The sequence below is a fragment of the Natrix helvetica genome, assembly GCF_964273705.1.
Source record: "Natrix helvetica genome assembly, chromosome: 1".
In the NCBI taxonomy this organism is placed as follows: Eukaryota; Metazoa; Chordata; class Lepidosauria; order Squamata; family Natricidae; genus Natrix; species Natrix helvetica.
The window spans coordinates 239,014,919-239,039,242 of NC_138548.1; the positions used below are offsets into that span (position 1 = coordinate 239,014,919).

General features: G+C 38.5%; 1 protein-coding gene across 1 annotated transcript in view; it reads left to right on the forward strand.

The window, feature by feature from the left end:
* The first annotated feature begins 3,058 nt into the window (after window positions 1–3,058).
* NPLOC4 (NPL4 homolog, ubiquitin recognition factor) overlaps window positions 3,059–24,324 on the forward strand; it is a 50,774-nt gene continuing 29,508 nt past the window's right edge. Inside the window, exons 1-8 of the mRNA XM_081938726.1 lie at window positions 3,059–3,190; window positions 6,883–6,963; window positions 9,384–9,496; window positions 14,040–14,219; window positions 17,323–17,371; window positions 18,136–18,230; window positions 19,350–19,473; window positions 20,857–21,036. Coding sequence (XP_081794852.1) covers window positions 3,176–3,190; window positions 6,883–6,963; window positions 9,384–9,496; window positions 14,040–14,219; window positions 17,323–17,371; window positions 18,136–18,230; window positions 19,350–19,473; window positions 20,857–21,036 — 837 coding nt within the window. The 5' untranslated portion in view covers window positions 3,059–3,175. The remainder of the gene's footprint in view (window positions 3,191–6,882; window positions 6,964–9,383; window positions 9,497–14,039; window positions 14,220–17,322; window positions 17,372–18,135; window positions 18,231–19,349; window positions 19,474–20,856; window positions 21,037–24,324) is intronic.

Below are 24,324 nucleotides of genomic sequence, written 5' to 3' on the forward strand. Positions count from 1 at the left end.
TTAAAAAGATTTGCTTTGTCTCACTTGCTGTAAGTATATTCATTAAATAGTAGTATATCATTATGCCTGTCAGCTGAGTGCATAGTACGATATAACTATTAAGTCTATGTAAAACATTCAGACGGGATAGTTAAGGTTTACAATGTATAGGAGTACAAATAAAACACCTTTCTTTCAATCTTTAAAGCAGCTATATCTTTTGCAAAGCTCCCAGGCCTAAGTTATTTGAAAAGCTGCTTCCAATTATTTCACATGCATTTCAATGCTTTGCTTGACCTTTATACACAGAGATGTACAAAAATGTGGTATTGCGGTTGAATCAAGGCTTTCACTAACAGATATCAACATAAAAAGCTAATTTACATTATATAGGCATTTACATTAATACATAATGTTACAGAGTTCCAGTGCAAGTACATTATGAACAAGAGGCACATTTCATATTAAAAGGGGAATGTGTACAAATTGTAAATATCTGGCCTGAATCCACTGAATAAAATATGGTTGTAGAAGTGAATTTCCAAATTCAGTTGCAAATTTTCTGAATGGCTGGAATCAACCCATTCTCCCTCACCCTTGGTTTCCTAGCTCTAAAGTAATAGTGATGATATTTAACCCTATTATCAAGGGGTATATTATATGAAACATGGTTTTTAAAAACCTTACAATTACAGTAATTTTAAACTGAACAGTGGACTGAATATGTACAAGACTACACAGTATCACCAAGAATCAAGATAGCTTTCTCCATAGCTACATAATCCAAGAGGTTGTGATGTGCAGTGCAAACAATATATTGTGATTGGCTACTATTGCCATGTACATTTTTAAAAATGATAACTTTTGGGATATTTACAAGAGGGCTTACATAGTATTTGCAAACAGATGTGTAAAGAAACAAAACCTGAATCTGCTAAACCTTTACTGAGAGGAACAATACAAATGAGTAATGTAAACACATTTACCTGGAACTAGATCAGTTTAATTAGTCTGCAACTATAATTGCAATATATGAGTAGTCTATATTATATACTGATGGCTGTAAAATTGTTTAGAGAAATTATATCAGATTTTATGAATTAGTTACAACAGACCAATATCACTGTACATCCTAAGTGCGGTGGGGCAGTGGTTAGAGTGCAGTACTGCAGGCTGCTTCTGCTGATCACCGGCTGCCAGCAGTTTGGCAGATCGAATCTCACCAGGCTCAAGGTTGACTCAGCCTTCCATCCTTTCGAGGTGGGTAAAATGAAGACCCAGATTGTTTGGGGGCAATAGGCTGACTCTGTAAACTGCTTAGAGAGGGCTGTAAAAGCACTATGAAGCGGTATATAAGTCTAAGTGCTATTGCTGTATGTCCCAAAAAATAGTTTGAAAAATGGTTTGGTTCAACATTCAATTTTTTTTCCCCAGAATGACAGTATATTGCAAATGTATGCTTTGATCAGTGTTTCTCCTTCCAATAATAGTTAACATTCACCTATCTCATGTGGGTTATTTTGGGATTAATATAGAATGTGAATTCAGCCATAATGATTTGCAAACAATAACTTATGATTGTGTTTTATAAAATGCTTCTGATTAAACATACTATGGCTTACCTAAATATGTATATCAAGCCATACACAAATAAAAAGTACTGATGACTACATAACTATATTTCCTTTATTAATATAGCAGTTTCACTTTTACGCATGCACAGAAAACAATCTAAATTTAAAACAATTTTATCTAGGTATAACATAACTTCATTTTCAAGGGCTGCTGAAAGCATTTAGGAGATCTGAAATTAAAGTAGCCATGCTCATGCATCACATTAACCTTTTGTCTTAATCATAGTTTGTTGACACACTACAACATGAATCATAAACATGAGTCATAAACCAGTCGCAAGCTACAAAGGTTAAATTCATTCATCACAGCAGAATGAAAATATAATGTGGCTTAGTAAGATAACTCATACATAATTCTGATAATCTTATGAGGAAGGATTGATCCCCATACATCCCCAGACAAAACATGGTCTGTCCTGGTTGTGGCTTATTCACCAAACCATGTCAAAGCAAAGAAAAACCTTTTAGTTTGATATTTTAAATTTGACCACCGAACCAGTAGTAATGCCAGCAGAAACCCACCCGATACAAACTTATGGTAAACCACTCCAAACTTGACTGCAGAAAATATGACTTCAATAACAGAATTGTCAATGCCTGGAATGCACTACCAGACAATGTGGTTCCTTCCCCAAACCCCCAAAACGTTAACCTTAGACCAGGGGTCCCCAAACTTGGCAGCTTTAAGACTTGTGGACTTCTGGGAGTTGACGTCCACAACAAGTCTTAAAGTTGCCAAGATGGAAGACCTCTGCCTTAGACTGTCTACTGTCGACCTCATCCCCTTCCTAACAGGTCTTTAAGGGGCGTGCATAAGCACACCAGAGTGCCTACCGTCCCTATACTAATAATCCCTTGTATTTGTATCCATTTCATGTATGCATAATCATGTTTATACATATATTTGTTATCTAATTCATGCTTGATTAGATAGATAGAAAGAAAGATAGATAGAGATAGAGATAAATAGATGATAGATAGATAGATAGATAGATAGATAGATAGATAGATAGATAGATAGATAGATAGATAGATAGATAGATAGATGCCTCTGACCCTGACCCCATGGGGGAAAAGAAAAAAAAATCTCTCAGACCAAAAGTCTGTAGAGATTCTCAGTCATCCAAGTCAAGGTTGAAAAGGAAAAAACAAACAAACAAACAAGAAAGTCCAGTCGCCTCCTGAAAAAAGCTCCTTTGGGACTCTCTGATAAAATCAGAAGCCACTAGGCCAGTGTTTCCCAACCTTGGCCACTTGAAGATGCCTGCACTTCAACTCCCAGAATTCTGGGAGTTGAAGTCCAAACATCTTCAAGTGGCCAAGGTTGGGAAACACCGCACTAGGCGGAGCCAGCGAACGGGAATGGGAAAGGAAAGAGAGGCTAAGGCTGCGTCTTCTTCGGGGCGGACCTTTTCTACCCGGAACCTTGTTGCTTCTTCTGCGCTGCCGGGCGGGAAACGGTGACGCGGCAGTATTGGCGGCGTACGAGCAGCGGGGAGGGCGGGTAAGGGGCGGAGCTGCCGGAGCCGGGGCAGGACGAGGGTCGGAACGGCGGCAAGGATATGGCGGAGACCATTGTAAGTTCGGCTCGTCCGAGGGGGACGAAGCCGGGGAGGGGGAAGGAGGGGGGTTCTCCCTCTTCTCTCATCCCTCCCGGAGGGGTTTCCCCCCCTCCGGTCTTTTGTCATTGTAAAGCGGGCGGGGGGGGGGGTCTCCCGACTTGGCTTCCCCAGCGCCTGTCCGGCTGGGGGCTGACAGCTCTGCCTTGGGAAGATGGGAGGCACCAGCCCGCGGTGGGGTTTATTTTCCTGCCCCGTCTTCTCCCTTGCCAGGGTTGTGGAAGAGCAAGGGGGACCTCCCTGAACGAGGGGGGCGCGGGTCTGCTGCAACTGAAGATGGGGGTCCCCTCCCCACCTTCATTGAGTGTTGAAATATGGACTTCTGTCCAGAGAGGGAAGAACTGAGCACATCAGGGCTTTCAAGCCAGTTTCGTTATATATATATATAACGAAACTATATATATAACAAAACTATATATATATATATCTTCCCCTCACCACTAAAAAAAGTAGTGTCACTGGACAAGATGGACCAGAAATGAAGAATTTTCAAAAGCAAAATCCCCCAAGTTCTCTGGAGAAAAACGTGTGGATATAGCATTGATATATGTCCAGTAAATTGGACTGACTTAACATTTTGGGCTCTTTCTCCTTAGGTCAGGATATATGCAAAGAGTTCAAAAATTAAAAGCTGAGCTTTCGTTACAAATGCACAATAATAATAATATAATTCTTTATTGTCAGTGCACAACATATATACAATGAGATTGGTTGAGCTCCCTGATACATAGAATAAGAATCTATCTCTAAAGATTTTTTTTTCTCTTGAAATACCGGACTACTTTTCCTATAATCCCAGGATGATGTGTTCATAGGAGTTTAATACATTTAGAAGGCAACAAAAACTTGGAAAAGCTGACAGAGTTTCTATAACTCTGTTTTTTTTCCCCTTTAAAACCCTAATTATTTTGGATCTAGGTTCAATATTAACATTACTTGCAATAAATTAAGATAGCTACATCCATAGTATATATGACTTCCTGCCCACATTCCCTTAATTATTGTATTACTTTGCATGCCAGACAGCATGAATCATGTGTATCCCAGTGGATCACTTGTTTGGGGTTTTTGACAGTAAGAAACTCCTCAGTAAATAAGTGAAGCTTTGGCTATGCTAGAACTACTTCAATACTTGCTTTATATTAATAGCATTTAAGAAGTATCTTCAATGTTTTCCTTATCTGAATTGGCAAAGGTGAAAAACTCTTCCCTGTCCTTTATCATCAGTGAAAAGGTTTAGTTAAGGCGTAACGATAGCAGGTCCTACCACGCTTAAAAGCATATTGCACTGCCATCTTTCCTTTCTATCAGATTTTATTATAATAAAGAAATAAATAGAAAAATATGTATAGCAAGACCAATCCAAATTTTAAAATTATCTTTTGGCAGCTAGGTTTGTATAATATTTCATAAAATTGGACAGTACGAGTTTTAATAAAGTTAGACCAATTTTCCTTGTTTTATATTAATAGATTGTCGATCTCTTTGGTCTTAGTACTGGCTACATTGTATTTGGGTCACATTGATACAATTAGTTATATATTGCAAATTGCAGGCAATTTGAGCAACTTTGGCGGTAATCTGTAGCCTTCCATCTCAGCAGTTAGACTATACTGTGAATCAGTTTGATTTAAATTCTGCTTTTAGTTGAATTTAATCAGTATTTTGATACAGGGCTTTACAGAATCTTTAGTTTCCTTTTAAAATAGGGTGCCAATGTGGTAGCCTTTAAGTCACTTATACATCCATTCAAATTATATCCGATTTCTTTTTTACCAAAGTTTATACTAAATTTTTAATTTTCTTTATTAATTTTAATAATAAAATTTATTTTAAACTGCCAATAACCATCATTTGTATAATTACATGAATATGTAATGGACCATTGTACATTTCAAAGTATAACTTTGGGAGATTATATAATTTTGAAATAAATTCTATTTGCTATTTTTCTCCAAATATTAAGAAAAAACGTAATTTAACTGCTTACTATAGTTCCAAAATATCAAAATATTACCAGTTGGTAAATATCTGCACATCCACATCTGGAAATTGCAGTATATCAGCTTTTCTTTAAAAGTATTTTTTTAAATATACACCAATCTTTTAAATGTTCCTATTTTTAAAAATACAGTTTCCTCTTGAAATTTGTACCAAATAGAAAGTGGGTGTGTACATGTGTATGCACATACATTATCTAGTTTTAAAAAGATTTTAAGATTTGGACATTGTTCAAGGAGATAATTAATGGTTTGGCATTGTCCTAGAATTAGTTATTTAGCTGTGTCTCCAGGTGCAATGCTAGCTGGAATTATGGAATCAGCACTTTGAGGCAAAGGAGTTGAGCTCAATACAAGAGCATCTTTACCTTTTAAAGACAGAATTGCTTCACCAGTGTGCTGTGCTGCAATGTAGTCAGATCCAATTCATATTCAGACTGAAATTACCTATGCTTATTGTAATAGAATTATCAAGAAAGCCATATAGAATTGCTTCTTTGCATTAATACATTTTTCTGGAACCACGTGTTGGAAAGCTATCATATTAAAAAGTGTTTCAAACATTTTATAGGACATTAGCATGTGTGAATTTCCACCATGTTTAATTCTTACATTCAAGTGAAGTGAACCCCAATTAATCTGTAAAATCTGCCCTTAAACTGCATCATCTTTCAAGTATAGATTTGAACTCTGAGCAGTGGCCTAACAAAGGATATAGGGTTGTGCACATTAATGCAGCTTGTGTATGTTTTTAAATTCTGTAAGAAGATATAGTCAGTGGTGGGTTGTAGGCGGTATACCCCGGTACAGGCATACCAGATCCTGCCTGGAACACCAGGTACCATTCCGGTAGGGTGCTCCGGAGAGCCCATCCACTCGCCCGCCCGTGCTCCTTACCTGTGCTTTAAGCTTTTGACGCTTCCGCGCACGCGCATGGTGCATACGGCGCCTGCGCAGTGCTCCGCTGAGCAGCTGGAGCATTGCGGAGGCTTGCGGAAGCATTTGATGCTACAATGCATGCGCGCGTGCGTGCGTGCATGTGGGTAACTCCGGAATCCGGAACCCACCACTGAATATAGCGTTTAGTGCTAAATGTTGCCAAAAACAAGTTAGTCTCTTATCAAAGCTAAGCTTGACTTCCTCAGTAAATAGACACTATTCTTCCTGTGTATCCCACAGGATTGGTGTGACTTTTCATTTTAATGAAGATGGATGACAATTTTCCTTTAAAATGAAGCATGCATGCAATTAATGATGCAATGTGGTGTAATATTCTTTTACCAGTCTAAAAAGCTCATGAAATTTCTTTATATGTCTGAATTAAAGCTCTGCAATTTGTAACTTAAAAACTTAAAATTCATTCTATGTTTTTCTAATATTATTTATTACTAGCTGAACTAATGAAATTAATAGTTAAGTACAATCCTATTGTACAGCTATTAATTTCTTTACTTTGGCTAGCTATATATTTTTGACAAATTTTTGTATGTTAAAAATAACATTCATGAAATGTTACATCTCTTACATATTCTAGAGTCAGATTTGTATATATGCTCTCTTTTCTTTTGCCTTAATCATGAAAATTTGATGGACATTATTTTTAAGTTATTTTTCTTTAGCTTTTTCCTAAATCTGTAAAATTCCTTATAGATAATCCGTGTCCAGTCACCAGAAGGAGTGAAACGTATTACTGCAACAAAACGAGAAACTGCTGCAACATTTCTGAAAAAGGTATTCTGGTTTTGGCATATTCTTTGGGCTATCCTAAGATAGTAATAGAAGTTCATCTCACATTGGTTGAATAAGCCAGTCCAAGCATCTATACTGTTTAGTTTTTGCCCCGAAACTTTTGATGATGTATTTTTACTTTGAATTTTCACTGAAGCTTTATCTGAATTCAAAGAGAGCAAAGACATTCCAGAATCTCTATTGACACTGCCTTTATTAGGCCAAATCAGGCTGACCAAATAGTGTGTATCTCTCTGAATAACTTCATCAGATAAAATTTCAAAACAATAAGTTGGGGAGGGGTCACATTATGGTGTCTACAACTGAATGCAGTGTTAAATTGTTGTATGAATGTCTAGAGAATATGGTGTTAGGCTCTATTTTGAACTTGTCCTGACATGTTGCAATGAATTTCTGTTGAAGGATTGTTTTAAACTGTTTGATGAGAAAAGATCTGGTGTGATGAATTACAGCATCTGCCAGTCAGATGGTGCAGAGCAAAAAAGTTGGTCTCCATGTTGAGAGACCAGTAGGATTAATACAGGTAAGGTGAATAGAATGAGAAGCAATTATTGCATTCAGAATTGCCATATTAGTTTATACCTTTAACATTCTATAACTGTTATGTAGAACCCCCATCTGCACTCATAAGCATGTATAGTAGGAATAGGATTATATTACATTCTGCAGAATTTAATTCCTAATTCTGAGAAATGTACAGATAGGCCTATATATTGTAATTATTGTAATTATAGACTACTTGTGTAGTGAGAGCCAGTGTCGTATAACTGGTTAAGGTACCAGTTATAGGTGCAGTGAGACTTTGGTTCTAATCCTCCCTTAGGCACAGAAGCCAGTTGGGTGTCTGTAGGCCAGTTACTCAGAGCTGAAAATAGGCTCTCTGAAAATGGCTGAAGGACATACCCCTTGTCACATCATACACTGATGGTTTCACCATATTAAATCAGCAAGCAGGGTGAAAATAAGCAGATTTTGCAACCAAAATGAATAAATACTAAAAAGAAAAACATTGACAACTTATTTAAGAATGTAAGTAACCAATACAGCATACATCATAATTTTTGATTGAAAAAGTAATTGTATTTTTAAACATACATAACTTTTAAGCACTACTTTCAAAGTAATGCCCATGTTCATTTTAATAAAATAAATAGTTTAAAATCATGGTGTAGTTATAACTTAAAATTGAAATGCAAGTAGTCCTTATATGGTCGTACCCATAATTTAGCCCAACATTTTTGTTGCTAAGCAAGACATTTTTTAAGTGAATTTTGTCCCATTTTACGACCTTTCTTGCCACAGTTTTTAAGTGAATCACTTTAGTTTTTAAATTAGCAACGTGATTGTTAACTGAATCTGGCTCTCCCGTTTGCTTATCAGAAGTTCGCAAAAGGTGATCACATGACCCAGGACACTGTAACACTCATAAATATGAACCAGTTGCCAAACATTTGAATTTTGATTATCTTGCCATGGGGATGCTGCAACGGTTTTAAATGTGAAGAATGGTCGTAAGTCCATGTTGTAATTTTGAACAGTCATTAAATGCTGTAAGTTGAAGGCTACCTGTACAGCTGTACTAGCAATGTTCCTCCTGATTCTACACTAAACATCAGAAGCAATAGGAAAACCATGAAGTTTTTTTGCTGAGAATCTGAAAACGTATACAGTGAGGAAGAGCCTATATTTTTCTGATGTAGAAAAGGCACTTCCCCTAACCCATGATGTTGGATCCTGAGCTCCATGTTCCGTTCAAAGAGTTCATCCCTGTTGTGTGTGGATAGGATTATGGCAAGCATAAATTTTGCTCAGGCTGACCATGCTGTCTAGGAGTTGTTGAATCCTAAAATAGAAGGAGTACATTTAGGCAAAAGAGCCAGCTGAGTTTCTGCAGAGAACAAATTTCAAAAGTATATTGATAGCCATATTTCAATTTAATGCCACTTATTTGGATGTCCAACTTATAAATACCCTGCTAGCTCTAATGATATTTTATACTGTGTGTATTTGGATATATTGTGAAGCAGTGAATGTTCTTACTACTTCTGTATTAAACTAGAGAGAGAGAAAATGTTGAAAGATGTGAAATTTGTTTGCCCCCTTTTTCTACCAGTTTCAGCTGGTGATTTGATTAATCTGGTTGAAGCAATATGTTTTCCTTCACAAATGGATTAAATATAGTTAATCATTAACATTAGCAATCAGGCTTTGTTTCTAAAATCCATCCTTATAGAGTCTTAATTTAAATGTGAACAAATAATTCAGATGTACTGGAGAGTCCTTGAATAGCTGTTATATGTATGTAAGTATGATAAATTATGTTCACACTTTTGTAATATTTACAGACAGAATAAGATGCTTTGTATCTTGATTTCTACCAATAAATTAATTTGTTTGTATAGGTTGCAAAAGAATTTGGCTTCAGAAATAATGGATTTTCTGTGTACATCAATAGAAACAGGACTGGTGAGATCACATCCTCTCCCAATAAATCCCTCAACTTACTGAAGATCAAGTAAGTATTCAGTAAAATATTGGGGCCACGCTTGGACTAGAGTTGATTGCCGTTATGTTTTGACAAGTCAAGAGACTGTATTGTGATATCTTTATATGTGTATCTGTTAAATATTTTCCAGGTTCGATTTCTTTTATGTATTGTTATGCAATCCAGCTAAAACAGTTTTGATATTGCATTATATGTATCCAGTCAAAATACTAACAAACAGGAAAATAAAAACTCATCATCACAGAGCTGCCCAATCATCAAACAAGTAAACACCATCAATCCCTAAGTGCCCATTGCTTTGCAAAAGTCTATTAGAGAGAGTACCAGGTATACTTCCAAGGGCAAAGCGTTCTGGGATTTGGAGGCCACAAAAAGTCTTTCTTTTCAGCCTATGACTCTTTGCATTCTCATAAGGGTGGAACCTTGAACATCCTCCCCCTCCTCCCACCTGTGAATTCAGGAACTAACAAATTCTGCCTGGAGGAAATGGTTTCTAAGGTATTCTGGAACAAACCCATATAGAGTTTTGTAGATTAAAAGCAGCATTTTAATTGGTTTCAGAAACCTATTAGCAACCTATACTGCAGAGAATATAATTATACTTTCATTTTGGCTGTTGCACTCTATAAACTCGAATTATCATCAAAGGCAACCCCTTTAGAGCACATGTAAACCCAAAGAGCATGAATTACTCTCACCAGGGTTTCCAGGTCCGAGTAGGGTTGCAATTGGCTCATCAGCCCCTGCTGGGCAATGTCTCCCAATTGTAGTGTCCATCTGCTGCTCCAGCAAAAGCAGGAAGTCCACAAATACCAAGACAACCCTGTGCAAAGACAATAATGAGGCCATCTTGGTATTTCTCAATAACTAGTAAATATATATCGCTAGGATTTAGGGTTATTTTTAGCCACCCAGACCCTTAGAACCTCTTGGCTTTAAGTTAGAAAATGATACACAATTGAGTTACTATCAATGAATTGGTGTTATTTCTTCCCAAACTGATCAATGACCTCTCCCAAAATGTGATCCAATAATATATGTGGGCAGACCCAGCCTCAGCAAATGGACATAGTAGGTAGAAACTTATTGCAGATGTTAAAAAACAATGCAAAAAGAACCAAGCTTTGGAGCACCTATACTGGAGCAGCCAAAGGGCTTGACTGCTCCTTCTCTTCCACTGTTAACTGGACCTGGCCAGTAAATAAGAGGAGAGCTGCTGCAAAGTAAGGCCCCCAATTTCTGCCTCCTGTCGATGGCCTAACAAACTGCTATGGTTGATGATTTCAGAAGCCACTGAGAGGTCCAAAAGGATCAAGAGAGGCACACCCCAACTTTCTAGGTCCCAATGAAAGTCTTCACCAGAGCAATTAGCACTACTACTCTCCGACTCTAAGTCTGAATCTTGACTGAAGGCTCAATTCTGAAGGGATCATCTTTTCTATAATATTCTCCAGAAAGGAGTATTTGGAGACTGAGCAGTGGTTTTCCACCATGCTGGATCAAGATATGGCTTCTTTAGGAGGACACATACCACTTTGGTAGTATCTTCACCTTCCTTTAAAGAAACACCTTTGAATCTTGTTGCCCATGCCTTACCCTCTCTGCCTGAAGGGAACCAGGAGGGAGAGGGCTGCTTCTCAAAAATCCTATTTATTTCCATTGATGCAGCTGTGACATACTTAATTGATTTGCCATCTGGCTAAAGTATGAAGTACCCAGACATGTTGTGGATTACTTGGGATTTGAGAGTAACCCCATCTACAACAGGTTGGACTCCAAAACAAAATTACCATCTTTTCAGGATATTTGCATATGTATTTCACATAACACAAATAAGTCAGCATGGTTAGATGGGTGAATTGTTTCTCAGGAAGTAAATTGTTCTTTAATAGTTTGAAGTTTTTGAATGTTTCAAGCACTGTATTGGTAGAAGAGAAAAGAATTTTAAACTCAAATAGGTTACGTAGGCATACACATGGCATCTGTCTGTCCATCTATCAAATTTATATAGCCACCTATCTCTCAAAGGATGACTATTTGCTTTACCTCTTGGCTGATTCATTAGATGTTTCAGGGCAGTGGTGGGTTCCTACTGGTTCAGACTGGTAGTGGTTTGGCGGCCTGGGTCACTGGAACCGGCAGTGCCCCAGGCCTGCCATACCCCCGAATTGATTCCTTGGTTGGTGCCGCCAGCGCCACCATCTTGTTTTTCAGTTCTGTGCATGTGCATAACAATTTTAATTGCACTGCGCATGTGTGCGCATCAAGCATGCGTGCACAAAGCATGCACACGAGTGAACCAGCAGTAGTGCCGGCCAGAATCCACCCCTGTTTCAGGGTAAAGAAAGGACAATCATAATTGTTCTTGCTTTTCACTTTAAATATCTTATTCTGTTGTCATTTTTATAACTAGGGAGCAGTCTATTTAATTTTGCTTTCTTTTGGAATAATGTTGCTTTTCACAAACTGGTATACTATGATAGTAAAATGTATCTGCATAGTCTTTGTAGGGTCTATTCCTCATTTCAGCAAGAGCATGCTTGGTGGATCCCATTTAGCTTCCTCATTTTTTCCACTATGGGAAAAGACTAGCCGCAGTCACATCTTTTCCAAAGTCTGAAACTTCAAAAGGCTTTGGTGGGTCTCTATCATAAATAAGTATGTGGCATGTATTTTATTATAAAGACCTATAGAATCTATCTGAGGTAAGTGCAGCTAGTCTTTGAGTTACAGCCCTTTGTTCAACCACTATTTAAAGTGGCAATGCACTGAATGGAGGGATTTACAGCTGGTCCTCAGAATTCTGGCTATGGTCATAGCAACAAAATTGAAGCATTTGGCAACCAGTTTGCACCTATGACTGGCTTCAGCATTCCGCAGTCACATGTTTGCCATTTGGCAACTTCCCTGCAGGCCTTTCACAAGGAAAGTCAAGTAAGTGTCGTCCCCCCCCCCCCCCGTCTTTTTAGCTCGCATGCACCATGCCTTTCTTTCCCCCTTTGTTTACATGCATCCAACACCCACTGCTTCTGTCTCCCAGTACTCACATGGATGCACTCCATGTGAGTACTGGGAGACGCATGTTTGCATGCATATATACCATGTTGCCTTTCAGTGTCTTCCCTGTGATTACATGTACCCCTCAGCACCTTTCCTCATTTTCCCTGCAGTTGCACATACACATGAACCTTATGTTCTCTTCTTATGGCCTCCGTCACTCACACTTACGAGCTGTGCTGAACCTTTCAGGGACTCTCCCACTCCCTGCAACACTTCTGCACTTTTTTACCTTGGACTCCCTCTGCTTCCTGCTTAATGGCCCACACCTCTGGGTTATGACAACAGCCAGACCGCAAGGATTTCTGGTTGCTAAGTGACGAAATTAGGCAATGTCATATTTTACAACTGCATCATTTAGCAATGGCAATTCCACTTCCAATTGCAGATGTAACTCAAGGGCTACCTGTACATGCTGTGCGTATTTAACCCACTTATATATTCCTCACTCACTTTTGATGGTACATTATGCAATTAAAATAGCAGCTATTAAAATATGGCATAGCATGTTTAATTCCTAAATGCCAATTGAAATGAGACAAAACCTCCTTACTTTTTCCTATGAAATGTAAAAGGAGGAGACTGCGCTATTCCCTTGAAGGTACTTTTTATTTGGAGCAGGCAATTAATTGGTTTCTCCGTCAACCCTTGATGTTACCATTCCGAGAAGAAAAGCTAACCTTGGTAGAATAGGTTACTCATCATTTCCCTTGTGAATCATCCATAGTCTACTAGTTTTTGGCAGCTTTCCAATAATTGTAGGCGGAAAAAGGCAGAAATATGAAACTGTTTAGAACTTGTTCTTTCCTTGGTCTGTTTTTATCTTGAATAGGATGGGGAGGTGGGAGTCCTTTTGCTACCATTATAAAAAAAATGGCTCTTTGGGAAATGACATCTCAGAAAAATGCAGCTTCAGAAGAGCCATCATTATTTGTCATGAGATAAAAAGAAATAATGTAAAAACTGGAAAGTTCTTAAATCGCAATCCTCTGTGCATTTATCTCACAATAACTTCAGTTGAACTCAGGGAAACTTACTTGCAAATAAATAATCATAAGATCGTTCTAGTGTAGGCTCAGTACACTTTGGGTTTAGATCCAGTTTTCCTTTGATCTACATTCTGCTCACAGGAAAGTTAGTTGCAAGGGTGGGGAGATTGTTTACTTGATTATGTCTGTAGCTCCCCAAAAAGCTGTTTCAGAAAGTTGAGGCACCATCCAGAATAGTTCGGAAGATGGTGCAGACAGCTTGGAAGAAGAAAGGAGAGTTCAGAGAAGATGGTCTCAATTTCTTTGTAGAAAGCTTCGGCTTAATCTCCCTCCTTTCTGTAAATGGGAAAAGATGGTGTAATGAAATCTACAATTGCCAATCCTGTAGAGTGCCCACCTAAAATCCCCCTAAGTATTTCCAAACTAAAATAGTTTGATTCGGTTGAATATCATTCTGAAATTGATAAGTCTGTAACAGTTCTACCATTTTTGTTTTGTTTTTGCAGACATGGAGATATGCTATTTCTTTTTCCATCAAGCACACCTGGCTCTTCCTCTGAGAACATGGATACCTCAATTTCTCAAGGAACACGTCCACTAGGTGTTCCCCAGGTGGTAGAAGATGAAATTGATCAGTACCTAATAAAACAAGATGGGAAAATTTATAGAAGCAGAGACCAGCAATTGTAAATATCATTGTGTTTTCTTATTTCCACAAAATTCCTCACAGTTTGCTGTTTATTTCCTGTTTTCCTTCTCTGTTTTCCTGTTTCCCCATTCTCAAAGGTAACTAAAGTAATCCCATGTCAATTCATGTTGAAGCACTTTCCCACAATTTGGTAGTAATTTAGTTCTCTGAGATGGGTTGATAATAGCCAAAGATGCTATGTGTTTCAGCACTGCTTATGTGAAACAACTCAAAAATGGATTCTTTCTTTAGAAATCTTGGAAAATTGATGCATTGATCTTCAGAACAGGCCATGGGGGAAAAATGGTACTGGCTTTTGTAGGAAAGTCAGCCTCATAGTATTTTGATAGAAGTTTTGTCTTTGTATGGTAATCAATACATGTGTTCAGTAAAGATGCACTCTGAAATTCTCATAGAAAGTAGCTTCAGACAGATTTGTAATCCTATTCTTTAAAAAAAAATACGTTACTGTTGTTCACAAAAAACACTGACAGCCATTGAAAAGGTCTGATCTATATTAATTGTTAGACTTATCTGACCTTCAAATCATTTAGAGCTTTGTAGAATGGAGTGCATCTTAGTCATCATTTGTTAAAAGCACATAATGAAATAATATTGTAGCTTAGTACTTGAGTAATCCATTTGTTCCCATCTAAAATCTTGGAGTGCCACAATTTGGCCTATGTCCTTACATCTGTACTGTAGATGTAATAATAGTAGACATGAATAATTTCAGGCAAGTCTGGGTAGAATATGGAGTAACTTCTTTCTTTAGCCAAACTTAAATTGTGCAAGAGAGCTCTAAGCGCATAGTATAAGCTTGATTTGCTTTTATTAAATACAATTGCTTATTCACAATTCTAGTACTCTCAATAAAAGTCCTGTCTGTCTTGAATTTACTGGATTTCTAATAACAGCAGCAAAGGATGAGAAATATTTAGTCAACTAAAGTACAGAAGCCCTTCATTTAACACTATGAATTTTGGGACAGAAGCTTCTGAAGTGGCAACTGCAATACTTTAGGCCGTAAACATAGGAAGTAGCCCTCACTAGATCATCTACTGCAAACCTGCTGGGTCTTGCTGAAGATGATACTGGATGGCTGATTAGTTTGAAGAAAATTTCCAATTTAACTGAACATTTAAAGCATGCTTAGAATTGTGCATCCCAAACATCAACATAGATGATTTGAAATTGCCACTAACAAATATAGGGTGGTTTATGCCCATGCAAGAGCAACATTGATAATAAATAGATAGAGAGATAGAGATATAGAATCAAAGGTAGTGACTGTATTTTATAATAGTGTTCATATCCTTCTAATTATTATAGTTTTGAAATACTTGAGCTTCTACAAGTAAGAAAGGGAAAAATAATAACACAGAATTACAAAAAGGCCATCATAGATACTTTGTTAAGCCAGTAGAAGTCATATTAAGAAGACATGATTGTAGACAATTTGCTTGGTTTTTACCTTCTAAATCTTTTACACCTGTAAAACTTCAAAACTTCAGAAATGGTGCATGCTTTAGTATTTCTCACATATATTGAGAAGCTCAGAATTGCTTTCGATAGCCATTTTGATCCTAGCTGGAATCTTTAAAGAGACACAAAATATATTATTCTCACAGGGTACACTGAGAACATTGCAGTAGTTGGTGTCTGTCTGAGGAAATGGCACTGTGACCACCAGAAGGCTACTTGTGGTGTATAGCTATACATTTTAGAGTAGACCTCTATTAATAGTAACTATTATAAGAATCTGATTTAAACTTCTATAATGTGTTATTTCTTTTAAGGTTAGGTAGGTCTACACTGGTCCTTTATGCAGTTTTCCATGTATTGGAATGATTGCTTCAGTGAAGATCAAAAACCAAAAGCCTTTGAATAGTGAAGTATTGTTGGCAGTTGTGTGGTTTTTAAAAAAAGTGGTCATGAAAGCATCATAGGCAAAAAAAATCTCTTGTTGAATGTATGCCTTTATATATATATATAAAGTGAAAGTTGCTAAGAACACACTTAACTTTTATGAAGAAAATGCCAACAGCAGAGAAAGAAAGTTGTTCTGAAAGACCTGCTGTCAAAATAAATCTTGAATAAATGGAAGATTTTTAAAATATTGAATAATAGCCTATTGCCTCCTTAAATGGATGGAAATGGAAGATGGTGCTCTGGATCTTTTCTGCAACAGTATAACCAATCTGTCTCTATTCCATTTTTAACAAAAATAGCATTGTATCTTATCAGTACTCTCCATAATTACATTTGTGAAATTAGGGAATATTCTCAGTGTAGTCGGCAATCAGCACAGTAATTCTTAGCTGATGTGTGCTTAACCATTTGTTAATCTGTGATCAGTACGGGCAGTCCTTGCTTAATGACTATACATTTGACAGCTGTTTGAAGTTATGACAGTGCTGAATGAATGGTATTTAAATAGGTTCTTCACATTACAATCATTGAAATGCTCCGATGGGCACATGATCAAAATTCAGGTACTTGACAGACTATTCAGATTGAGGACCATAAGAGGTGCTTCAACTTCATTTACTCACCTGTCTCCTCTCCATCTCTGTCCTTTTGGCCATCATGCATTCTGCTTCCCTCTCCATCCATATTGCCCTGCATTCAGCTGCCCCACTCTACCACCCCCAGCTGATCTTTGCTGCCTTCTGTTGACGAGGTATGCCTGGCCCCGCCCTCTGCAAGTCATCCTCACACAGAGGGCTGTATGAGACCCTCTGAAGACCTTATCAGGGGCAAGCAGAAGCAGAAGAAGATGATGATCAGCTGGGATAGCAGGGGTGACCACAAGGGCAGACATGGTGGGTAAATAGGCAGGGCAGGAGAAACATGAGGTCCCCATCTAAGGACCGCTGGGTCCTGCCCTAACAACTGCAACATGGAACTGCTATTGCTAATCGGTGTAGTCATAGCATGCTGTGCTTAATGACTGCTTTGCTTAGCAATGGAAATCTCAGGCCGTTGGGCTCATATTAATTTATGAATGTGTATTAAGTATTAATCTGTAAAGCTTTACAAAATAGAGTGCTTTTCTGTTTTTGCCAGTAAATTTAGCTGCTGATGTTCTCTTTACACAGATGTCGACATGGTCCATTGGGCAAATGTGTACATTGTGTACCTTTAGAGGTAAGCAGATAAGTGAAAGCTATTATAGTAATACTTTACAAGGTAAAAGTTTTCTTGATGTATAAGGTTGCTTTAATGGCATCAATAGAGAGGATGTTGTTGAAACTTTAATGCATCCTAGCTGTGCTGATAATGGTTAAAGAGGTAAAATTGGACCCTTGGATATACCTGTCAAATCAGAACTTGGATTTATCTGTTTTTTGACTTCTGGCTTTTTGCAATAGTGGTTTTAACAGGATATACTATTTTATGTTACAAGTTTCAAGAAAGCATATGCAGTTGGTATTTTCCACTTATATGGGAAGTGGATTCTTTCCTTTTTAAAAGCTACAACTGGGGGGGGGGGGATATGTTTATATCCTGCACTGTTTTTACTAATGACTTATATAATAACCTTTTAATCATTTTTAGTTGTGCACAGATTCTTCAGTTAGTTAGGTAACCTCTGCTAGAATTCTCTAGCTTTGTTTTTAGCTCTGTAAGCTTAGAAAAGCAAGAATATTACTTCCATGAGATAGGTTGGGTTTCTAAAGCTATTTTGTAGAAGAGTAAAACATTTTAACGTGCGGGGGAGGGAGAAGAAAGGGCTCCTCTATTACTGTCAGAATAGCAACTGCCGTGGAAAAAGAGCATAACATTGCCTAATTATTTCCACATTGAATGCCAACAGAGTATTCAGACTAAAAGATCCATTTGTACGGTGATCAATGTATTATCAAGCAGGTGTCTGACTTGGTTTTCCTTTGTGTATGTGGTCTTGGCAGCCTTTTGATGAGGATTATTTAAACCATCTGGAACCTCCTGTGAAGCATATGTCATTCCATGCCTATATCAGGAAACTGACCGGAGGTGCAGACAAGTAAGAAACTTTGTACCTACTACAGGGGAGTAGAAAGATGACAAAATGGCAAAATCTGAAAAATTAGAAAACAAATTGGCTTCAAATACCTTGCTTCCCCCAAAATAAGACCTCCCCGGATAATAAGCCCAATCAGGCTTTTGAGTGCATGTGCTAAAACATGTCCTCCCCCCCAAAATAAGCCCTCCCTTAAAATACTTAAAAGCATGCATAGCCGGTCCCCGCCATTTCCTAGGGGGGACATGCCCCACGCACCCCACATACACCTGCCATCCACACAGAATGGCCTCGCAGGGGCCACTCCCACAAACCCTAGCTACCGTGCCCCTTCTCTTACTGGCGGCCGCAAAAAGAGCAGCAGGCCCAGCGACACTAGACTGGCAAGAGTGTGCCAGAAACCGAGACAGAACTTCTGGCCCTCTCTGGATCAGCTGATCCACGGGCCAAGTTTAAGGGGGCTCCTGCACCTCAAAAATAATAAGATGTCTCCGAAAATAAGCGCTTACTTCAGGGATCAAAAGAAAATAAGACCCTGTCGTGTTTTCAGGGAAACACGGTAGTAACAATCATTTTTAAATAAGTTTGCTATATTGGGGGAGATGAATTTTATTTTTCCCCTTGGTTGTTGACCTTAAACTAACTTATACATTGGTGCAGCAAAGACATTTTTGAAGCAGAGGTCAGAATAAAAAAAAAACTGTCCTAGAAGCACCATATTTCCATTAATGTCTCATGTACATTTCTTCTTATGGTGATTTCTCATAAAACATATTCCATGCATAGAAATAGCAAATGTTAAAACATCTTTATTTTTATTATGCTGTGAATCTGCAACTGATGTTTCTCATGTTTACAGTTTCTATGTTGATCACACTGTGTTAGCAGTTATTTGCATACTTGATATGTTTGCTAACACCAGTGTAAATGAGAGAAGAGGCAGGTTAGTATCTACATTGAACTGCTCCCCCCCCCCCCCCCAGTTTACAGGATTAGGGAGTTATATGCAGACTGCATATAGCTGTAGAGTCTGATGGTAACTTCTGGCAGGATGTCTGCTGTATGTTTATTGATTGTTATTGTTGTTGTTTAGATATTAAGCATGTTTCTTCTTTTGTTTAGGGGGAAGTTTGTTGCTCTTGAAAACATTAGCTGCAAGATTAAATCTGGATGTGAGGGGCATCCTCCATGGCCAGAAGGAATCTGTACCAAGTGCCAGCCAAGTGCTATCACACTCAACAGGCAGGTAAGATGAGTATTGGAAGCTAGCTTTTCAAGGCAGTAGAGAAAGCTCTTGCCTATGATGTTTGTTTTGGGAAGGAATAGCCAGGAGAGTTTGAAGAGTGTTCTGACAGCCGCTTGGTGACCAACTGTTAGCACTCATATAGAAAGATAAAGCAATATATTTATCTGATAGATTCCTTATAAATAGAGGAAATCTGCAATATATATGAAAAATCACAGCAATTTTAAATTCCAACTCTGTTGTTCTGTTAAATGAGTGACCACCACCACATATTTCAATTATATTTTGATTCTGAGCAGCTATGTCTATAGAAGGGATAGTATAAAAAAGATACCCCAAAATTCTACTAAGCCACCACGATCAACAAAAAAGAAAACCTGTAAGCTGGGATCACCCTACAAGTATAAAGTACTAGGAACTGCCTAGGGCTGTGAGTGAAAGGAGAACAGTGACACATGTTTTTTTTTAAATTGTTATATCAAAGTGCCCATAGACCATGATTGGGGTTCCATAGAGAAAGTTAGAATTGGATGTCTGGAAATTTACTCCAGCTACTTGTATAAATTAAAGTTGCATTCTGACAATTCACTTTGCAAGGAATCCTTTTGAAACTCTGGTATTCAAAAGTTGTGCTTTCGCTTCAGTTGAATAAGGATTGCTGCAGGATAAAGGATTGTTACAACTACATCTTGTTCTTGCTGGGTCTCAATGATGTCTCTTTGTATTAAATAAATGTTTTATTACAACAGTGAATTTTGCAGGCTATTCAAGGTGTATGTCAGTCATTATGCCATGTTGTATAAAGCAATAACTCAAAATACAAAATGTGTCTATGGATCCAAAAATATTGGAAAAAGTAAAGTTCTATGAATGTGTAAAAAATAATTGGCCACATTCAGATATCACAGTAAACTAAATTCTTTAATATTGTTGAACGATGGCTCACAAATTTGTAAGTAATATCTTTGAGAATCATATAGTTGAAGTGGGACTTCTAGAAAGAAGTAGAAAGAGAAATTTTGGATATTTATATGTGAAACATGCAGAATATAAAGATATCTTCTGAGAATCCAAGCTGAGGTTTCTGCAATTCGTGAACCTCCCTAGCTAACATAGCATAAAAGAAGAGAAAGAAGCTGAAGTTTTTTTCTTCATGGATAGAGCTGTCAATTGTTCAGCTACTTCTATTAGCGGAAGCAGCCAAGTGGGCATGATCAAACAGGATGCTTTTCCTAAAAAGAGTGTTGGTTTTCTGTAACTCCAAATGAAGCAACCTGAGTTAAAAGGCTAATATCTACAGTTTTGTGACTCTATTAAACTCTACTGATTCTGATAAGGGAAAGTGTTTGATTATGGCTTTATGTTTCTTTTTTCAAATGGCAGAAATATAGACATGTGGATAATATCATGTTTGAGAACCATACAATTGCAGATCGTTTCTTGGACTTCTGGAGAAAAACAGGAAACCAACATTTTGGATATCTATATGGGAGGTACACAGAACATAAAGACATTCCTCTGGGTATTCGAGCTGAGGTTTCTGCCATCTATGAACCTCCACAGGTATCAAATCCTACTCTTAAAACCTCTTGACTTGCTCCATTAGGAAGAATGCATGGGAAACAACATTTCTCTTGTATTTTCTGATAATTGAAGTAGAAAAATGTATTGACGTATTTTGGGGAGAAGAATTTTGCTACGAGCAGAAAAGAAACAAACTTGATTTCAGCCTGAACGTTTTCACACTTATGTGAAATTAAATCTCTCTAGGTGTGTTTATATTAAACAAAGGTTTGTAGGCTCTCTGTTAACGTACACTTTGTAAATAATTGCTTTCCTATTATCGGGGGGGGGGGGGGGGAAATGTGTCTGCATGCTTCCTTCTGCTTCTGCTGAAAATATGCCTGCACAATTTTATATAGTTGAGGAAGACAGGTTGCCAAGTATGCATTGATCTGTAACAGATAAGGATTTATATTGCAAGCATGGTTGTTTTTAATCTAACACCATGCTGAACTGAAAACCTGAACGATAGGCTAAAGAGCGTTAGGTACATCAAACTGAGTCAGCAACCGGTATCTATTTCTTTTTATAAATTAGAATTTGCCCCTCACATTGGCAAGTCGTCCAGTCTCAGTTGTTGAGCAAGTCATACAACAATAGCAGAGCCTGATGTTGCTACTTTGAGATATTCATCAACGTTTCTATTGCTATTGTTGATAAAGCACTTTGAGTGTCATCCTAACACAAGTGTTGTCCGAGTATGCACATACATGCAGAAGCCCTTAAAACAGCATTGGTGAGGGGACAGTATGTTGGCATTTTGAGTAGAAGGATCAGGCTATTTGGCTGTTTTGTAAAGGGTTCATATAGCCCAATCAATTGGTAAACTTAGGGTGCCTTGGATTTTGTTTTCATAACTGCATGATCATATTAAGTCACCAGATGGCACTGTTCACTGAGTACTGAAAGGTGATTCAGATTGAACAATACCTGTAGTTATAACTGTAGAGTTCATTATAATGGTTAGCAATCATAGGTTAATGTAGACTTCTGCCCTAACTAGGTTTCCACATTTGAATCATGATCTGGAACCAAGCCAATTACTTACCATTCCCATCAGTTACAATTCTTTTTGAATTCTGTAATGTAGGCAGAAACTCAAAGGAAATTTGCTGATAGGCATAAGATATATGCAAAAGTCAAATTAAAAAGAGAACTAAATTATATTTCTCTGCCACCCAACTCACCAAATGACTTTACATGAACTAGGGCAGTGATGGCAAACCTATGGCACGCCTGCCGCAGGAGGCACGCGGAGCCATTTGTCAGGGCACACGAGGCGCTGTCCTGTTAGCTAAGTTTACCCTTTTTTAAAGCCATTTTTCGCCCTCCCCAGGCTCCAGAGGCTTTATAGAAAAGCCCCCCCCCCCGAAAGCCCTCTGGAGGCGTCATGAGCTTCCCTGAAGCCTCCAGAGCGCAAAAACCCGGCCCTACGGGCAAACCAGAAATTCAGGAACAGACTTCCTGTTTGCTCGGAGGGTCGTTTTGACTGCTCCGGAGGCTTCAGGGAAGCCTCTTGAAGGTCCCTGAAGCCTTCGGAGCGCTTAAAACGACCCTCCGAGCAAACTGGAAGTGATTTCTGGTTTGCTCGGAGGGTTGTTTTGACTGCTTCGGAGGCTTCAGGGAAGCCTCCTGAAGGTCCCTGAAGCCTCCGGAGGGCTTCAGGGTGGGGGAGGTTGTTTTCACCCTCCCCATGTTCCTATAAAGCCTCTGGAGCCTGGGGAGGGCGAAAAAGCATGCAAAAATGGGAGGTGGTCACACCTGTAGTGCGTGCATGCGCACTGGGGGCACGCGCATTGCATAATGGTGCGGCACGCCTGTACACGATCCCCCTGCGCTCCCCCCACTTATGGCACGCGAGCCAAAAAAGGTTCGCCATCGCTGAACTAGGGCAAGTGAGAAAAAAATGTGGCTTATCTGCCATATGTTGAATTTTAGAACAAATCCATATCCCTGTGTCACTAGCCCTACTTCCTAAAAGACCAAATAGAATTGGAAAGGCGTATACTGGAGGTATTTTTGAGAATAGAAGTGTTTTCCTTTCCTATTCCTTTTTTTAAAAAAGGAGACAATAAAGTATTACTGTGGTCATTTCTTTTATGCTCCATCTTCTAAAATGGAAATCAAGTTCCATGACTGCCTAATGTAAGGGCTTCTTTCCTCTAAGAAATAGGGTATAGGTTTTGCAAAAAGCAAAAGTAAGGTCTAATAAAGTGGGCTTTTCTTTGAGAAGAAGCTAAGCAATGCTTATAAGATTACATAAGAAAAGAGAAATGTAACAACTTTCTTTTTCTGGACTTTTGGATATATCTTATGCATATATTCTCTTTGAGTTTCTTCCTAGGTGCAGAATTCTAGAAGTATTATAAAAGATGCTTATTGTTAGGAAGGAACTACCATATTTTTCGGAGTATAAGACGTACCAGAGTATAAGACACACTAAGGTTTTGAAGAGGCAAATTAAAAAAAAAGTTTTTGCACTCTGCAGACCTCCCCAAAATGGCCCATTTTTCGCAAAAACAGACCTGTTTCCCCCCCCCCAAAAAAGGCATGAATAGCCTTTAGGGGGCTTGCAGAGCGCTCCTGGCGGGATGGGGGGCCAAACACAAGCAAAAGATGCCCCATTTTTTGCGAAAACGGGCCCATTTTTGTTACAAAAAGGGCATGGATAGCCTTTAGGAAGCTTATAGAGTGCTCCTGGGGTCTGGGGGGAGGGTTAAAATTGAGCAAAAAAATGGCTGTTTTTTACTCATTTCTGCCCTCCCCAGCCCCCAGGAGTTCTCTAAAAGCTTCCTAGAGGCTCTGCACGACCATTTTGGTGAAGGAGTGGGGTTTCGGAAGGTTAAAAATGCTGTATTCAGTGTATAAGACCCACCCCGATTTTCAGCCTCTTTTTTGAGGGGAAAAAGTGTGTCTTATACTTTGAAAAATATAGTAAGTGGAGTTTAAAGGGCTCAGTGGCTAAGATGCGGAGCTTGTTGATCAGAAAGGTCGACAGGTCAGCGGTTTGAATCCCTAGCACCGCATAATGGACTGAGCTCCTGTTACTTGTTCCAGCTTCTGCCAACCTAGCAGTTTAAAAGCATGTAAAAATGCAAGTAGAAAAATAGAGGAACCACTTTGGTGGGAAGGTAACAGCGTTCCGTGCGCCTTTGGTGTTTAGTCATGCTGGCCACATGACCACGGAGACATCTTCAGACAGAGCTGGCTTTGAAAGGGAGATGAGCACCCCCCCTAGAGTTTGGAATAAGTAGCACATATGTGTGAGGGGAACCTTTACCTTTAAGT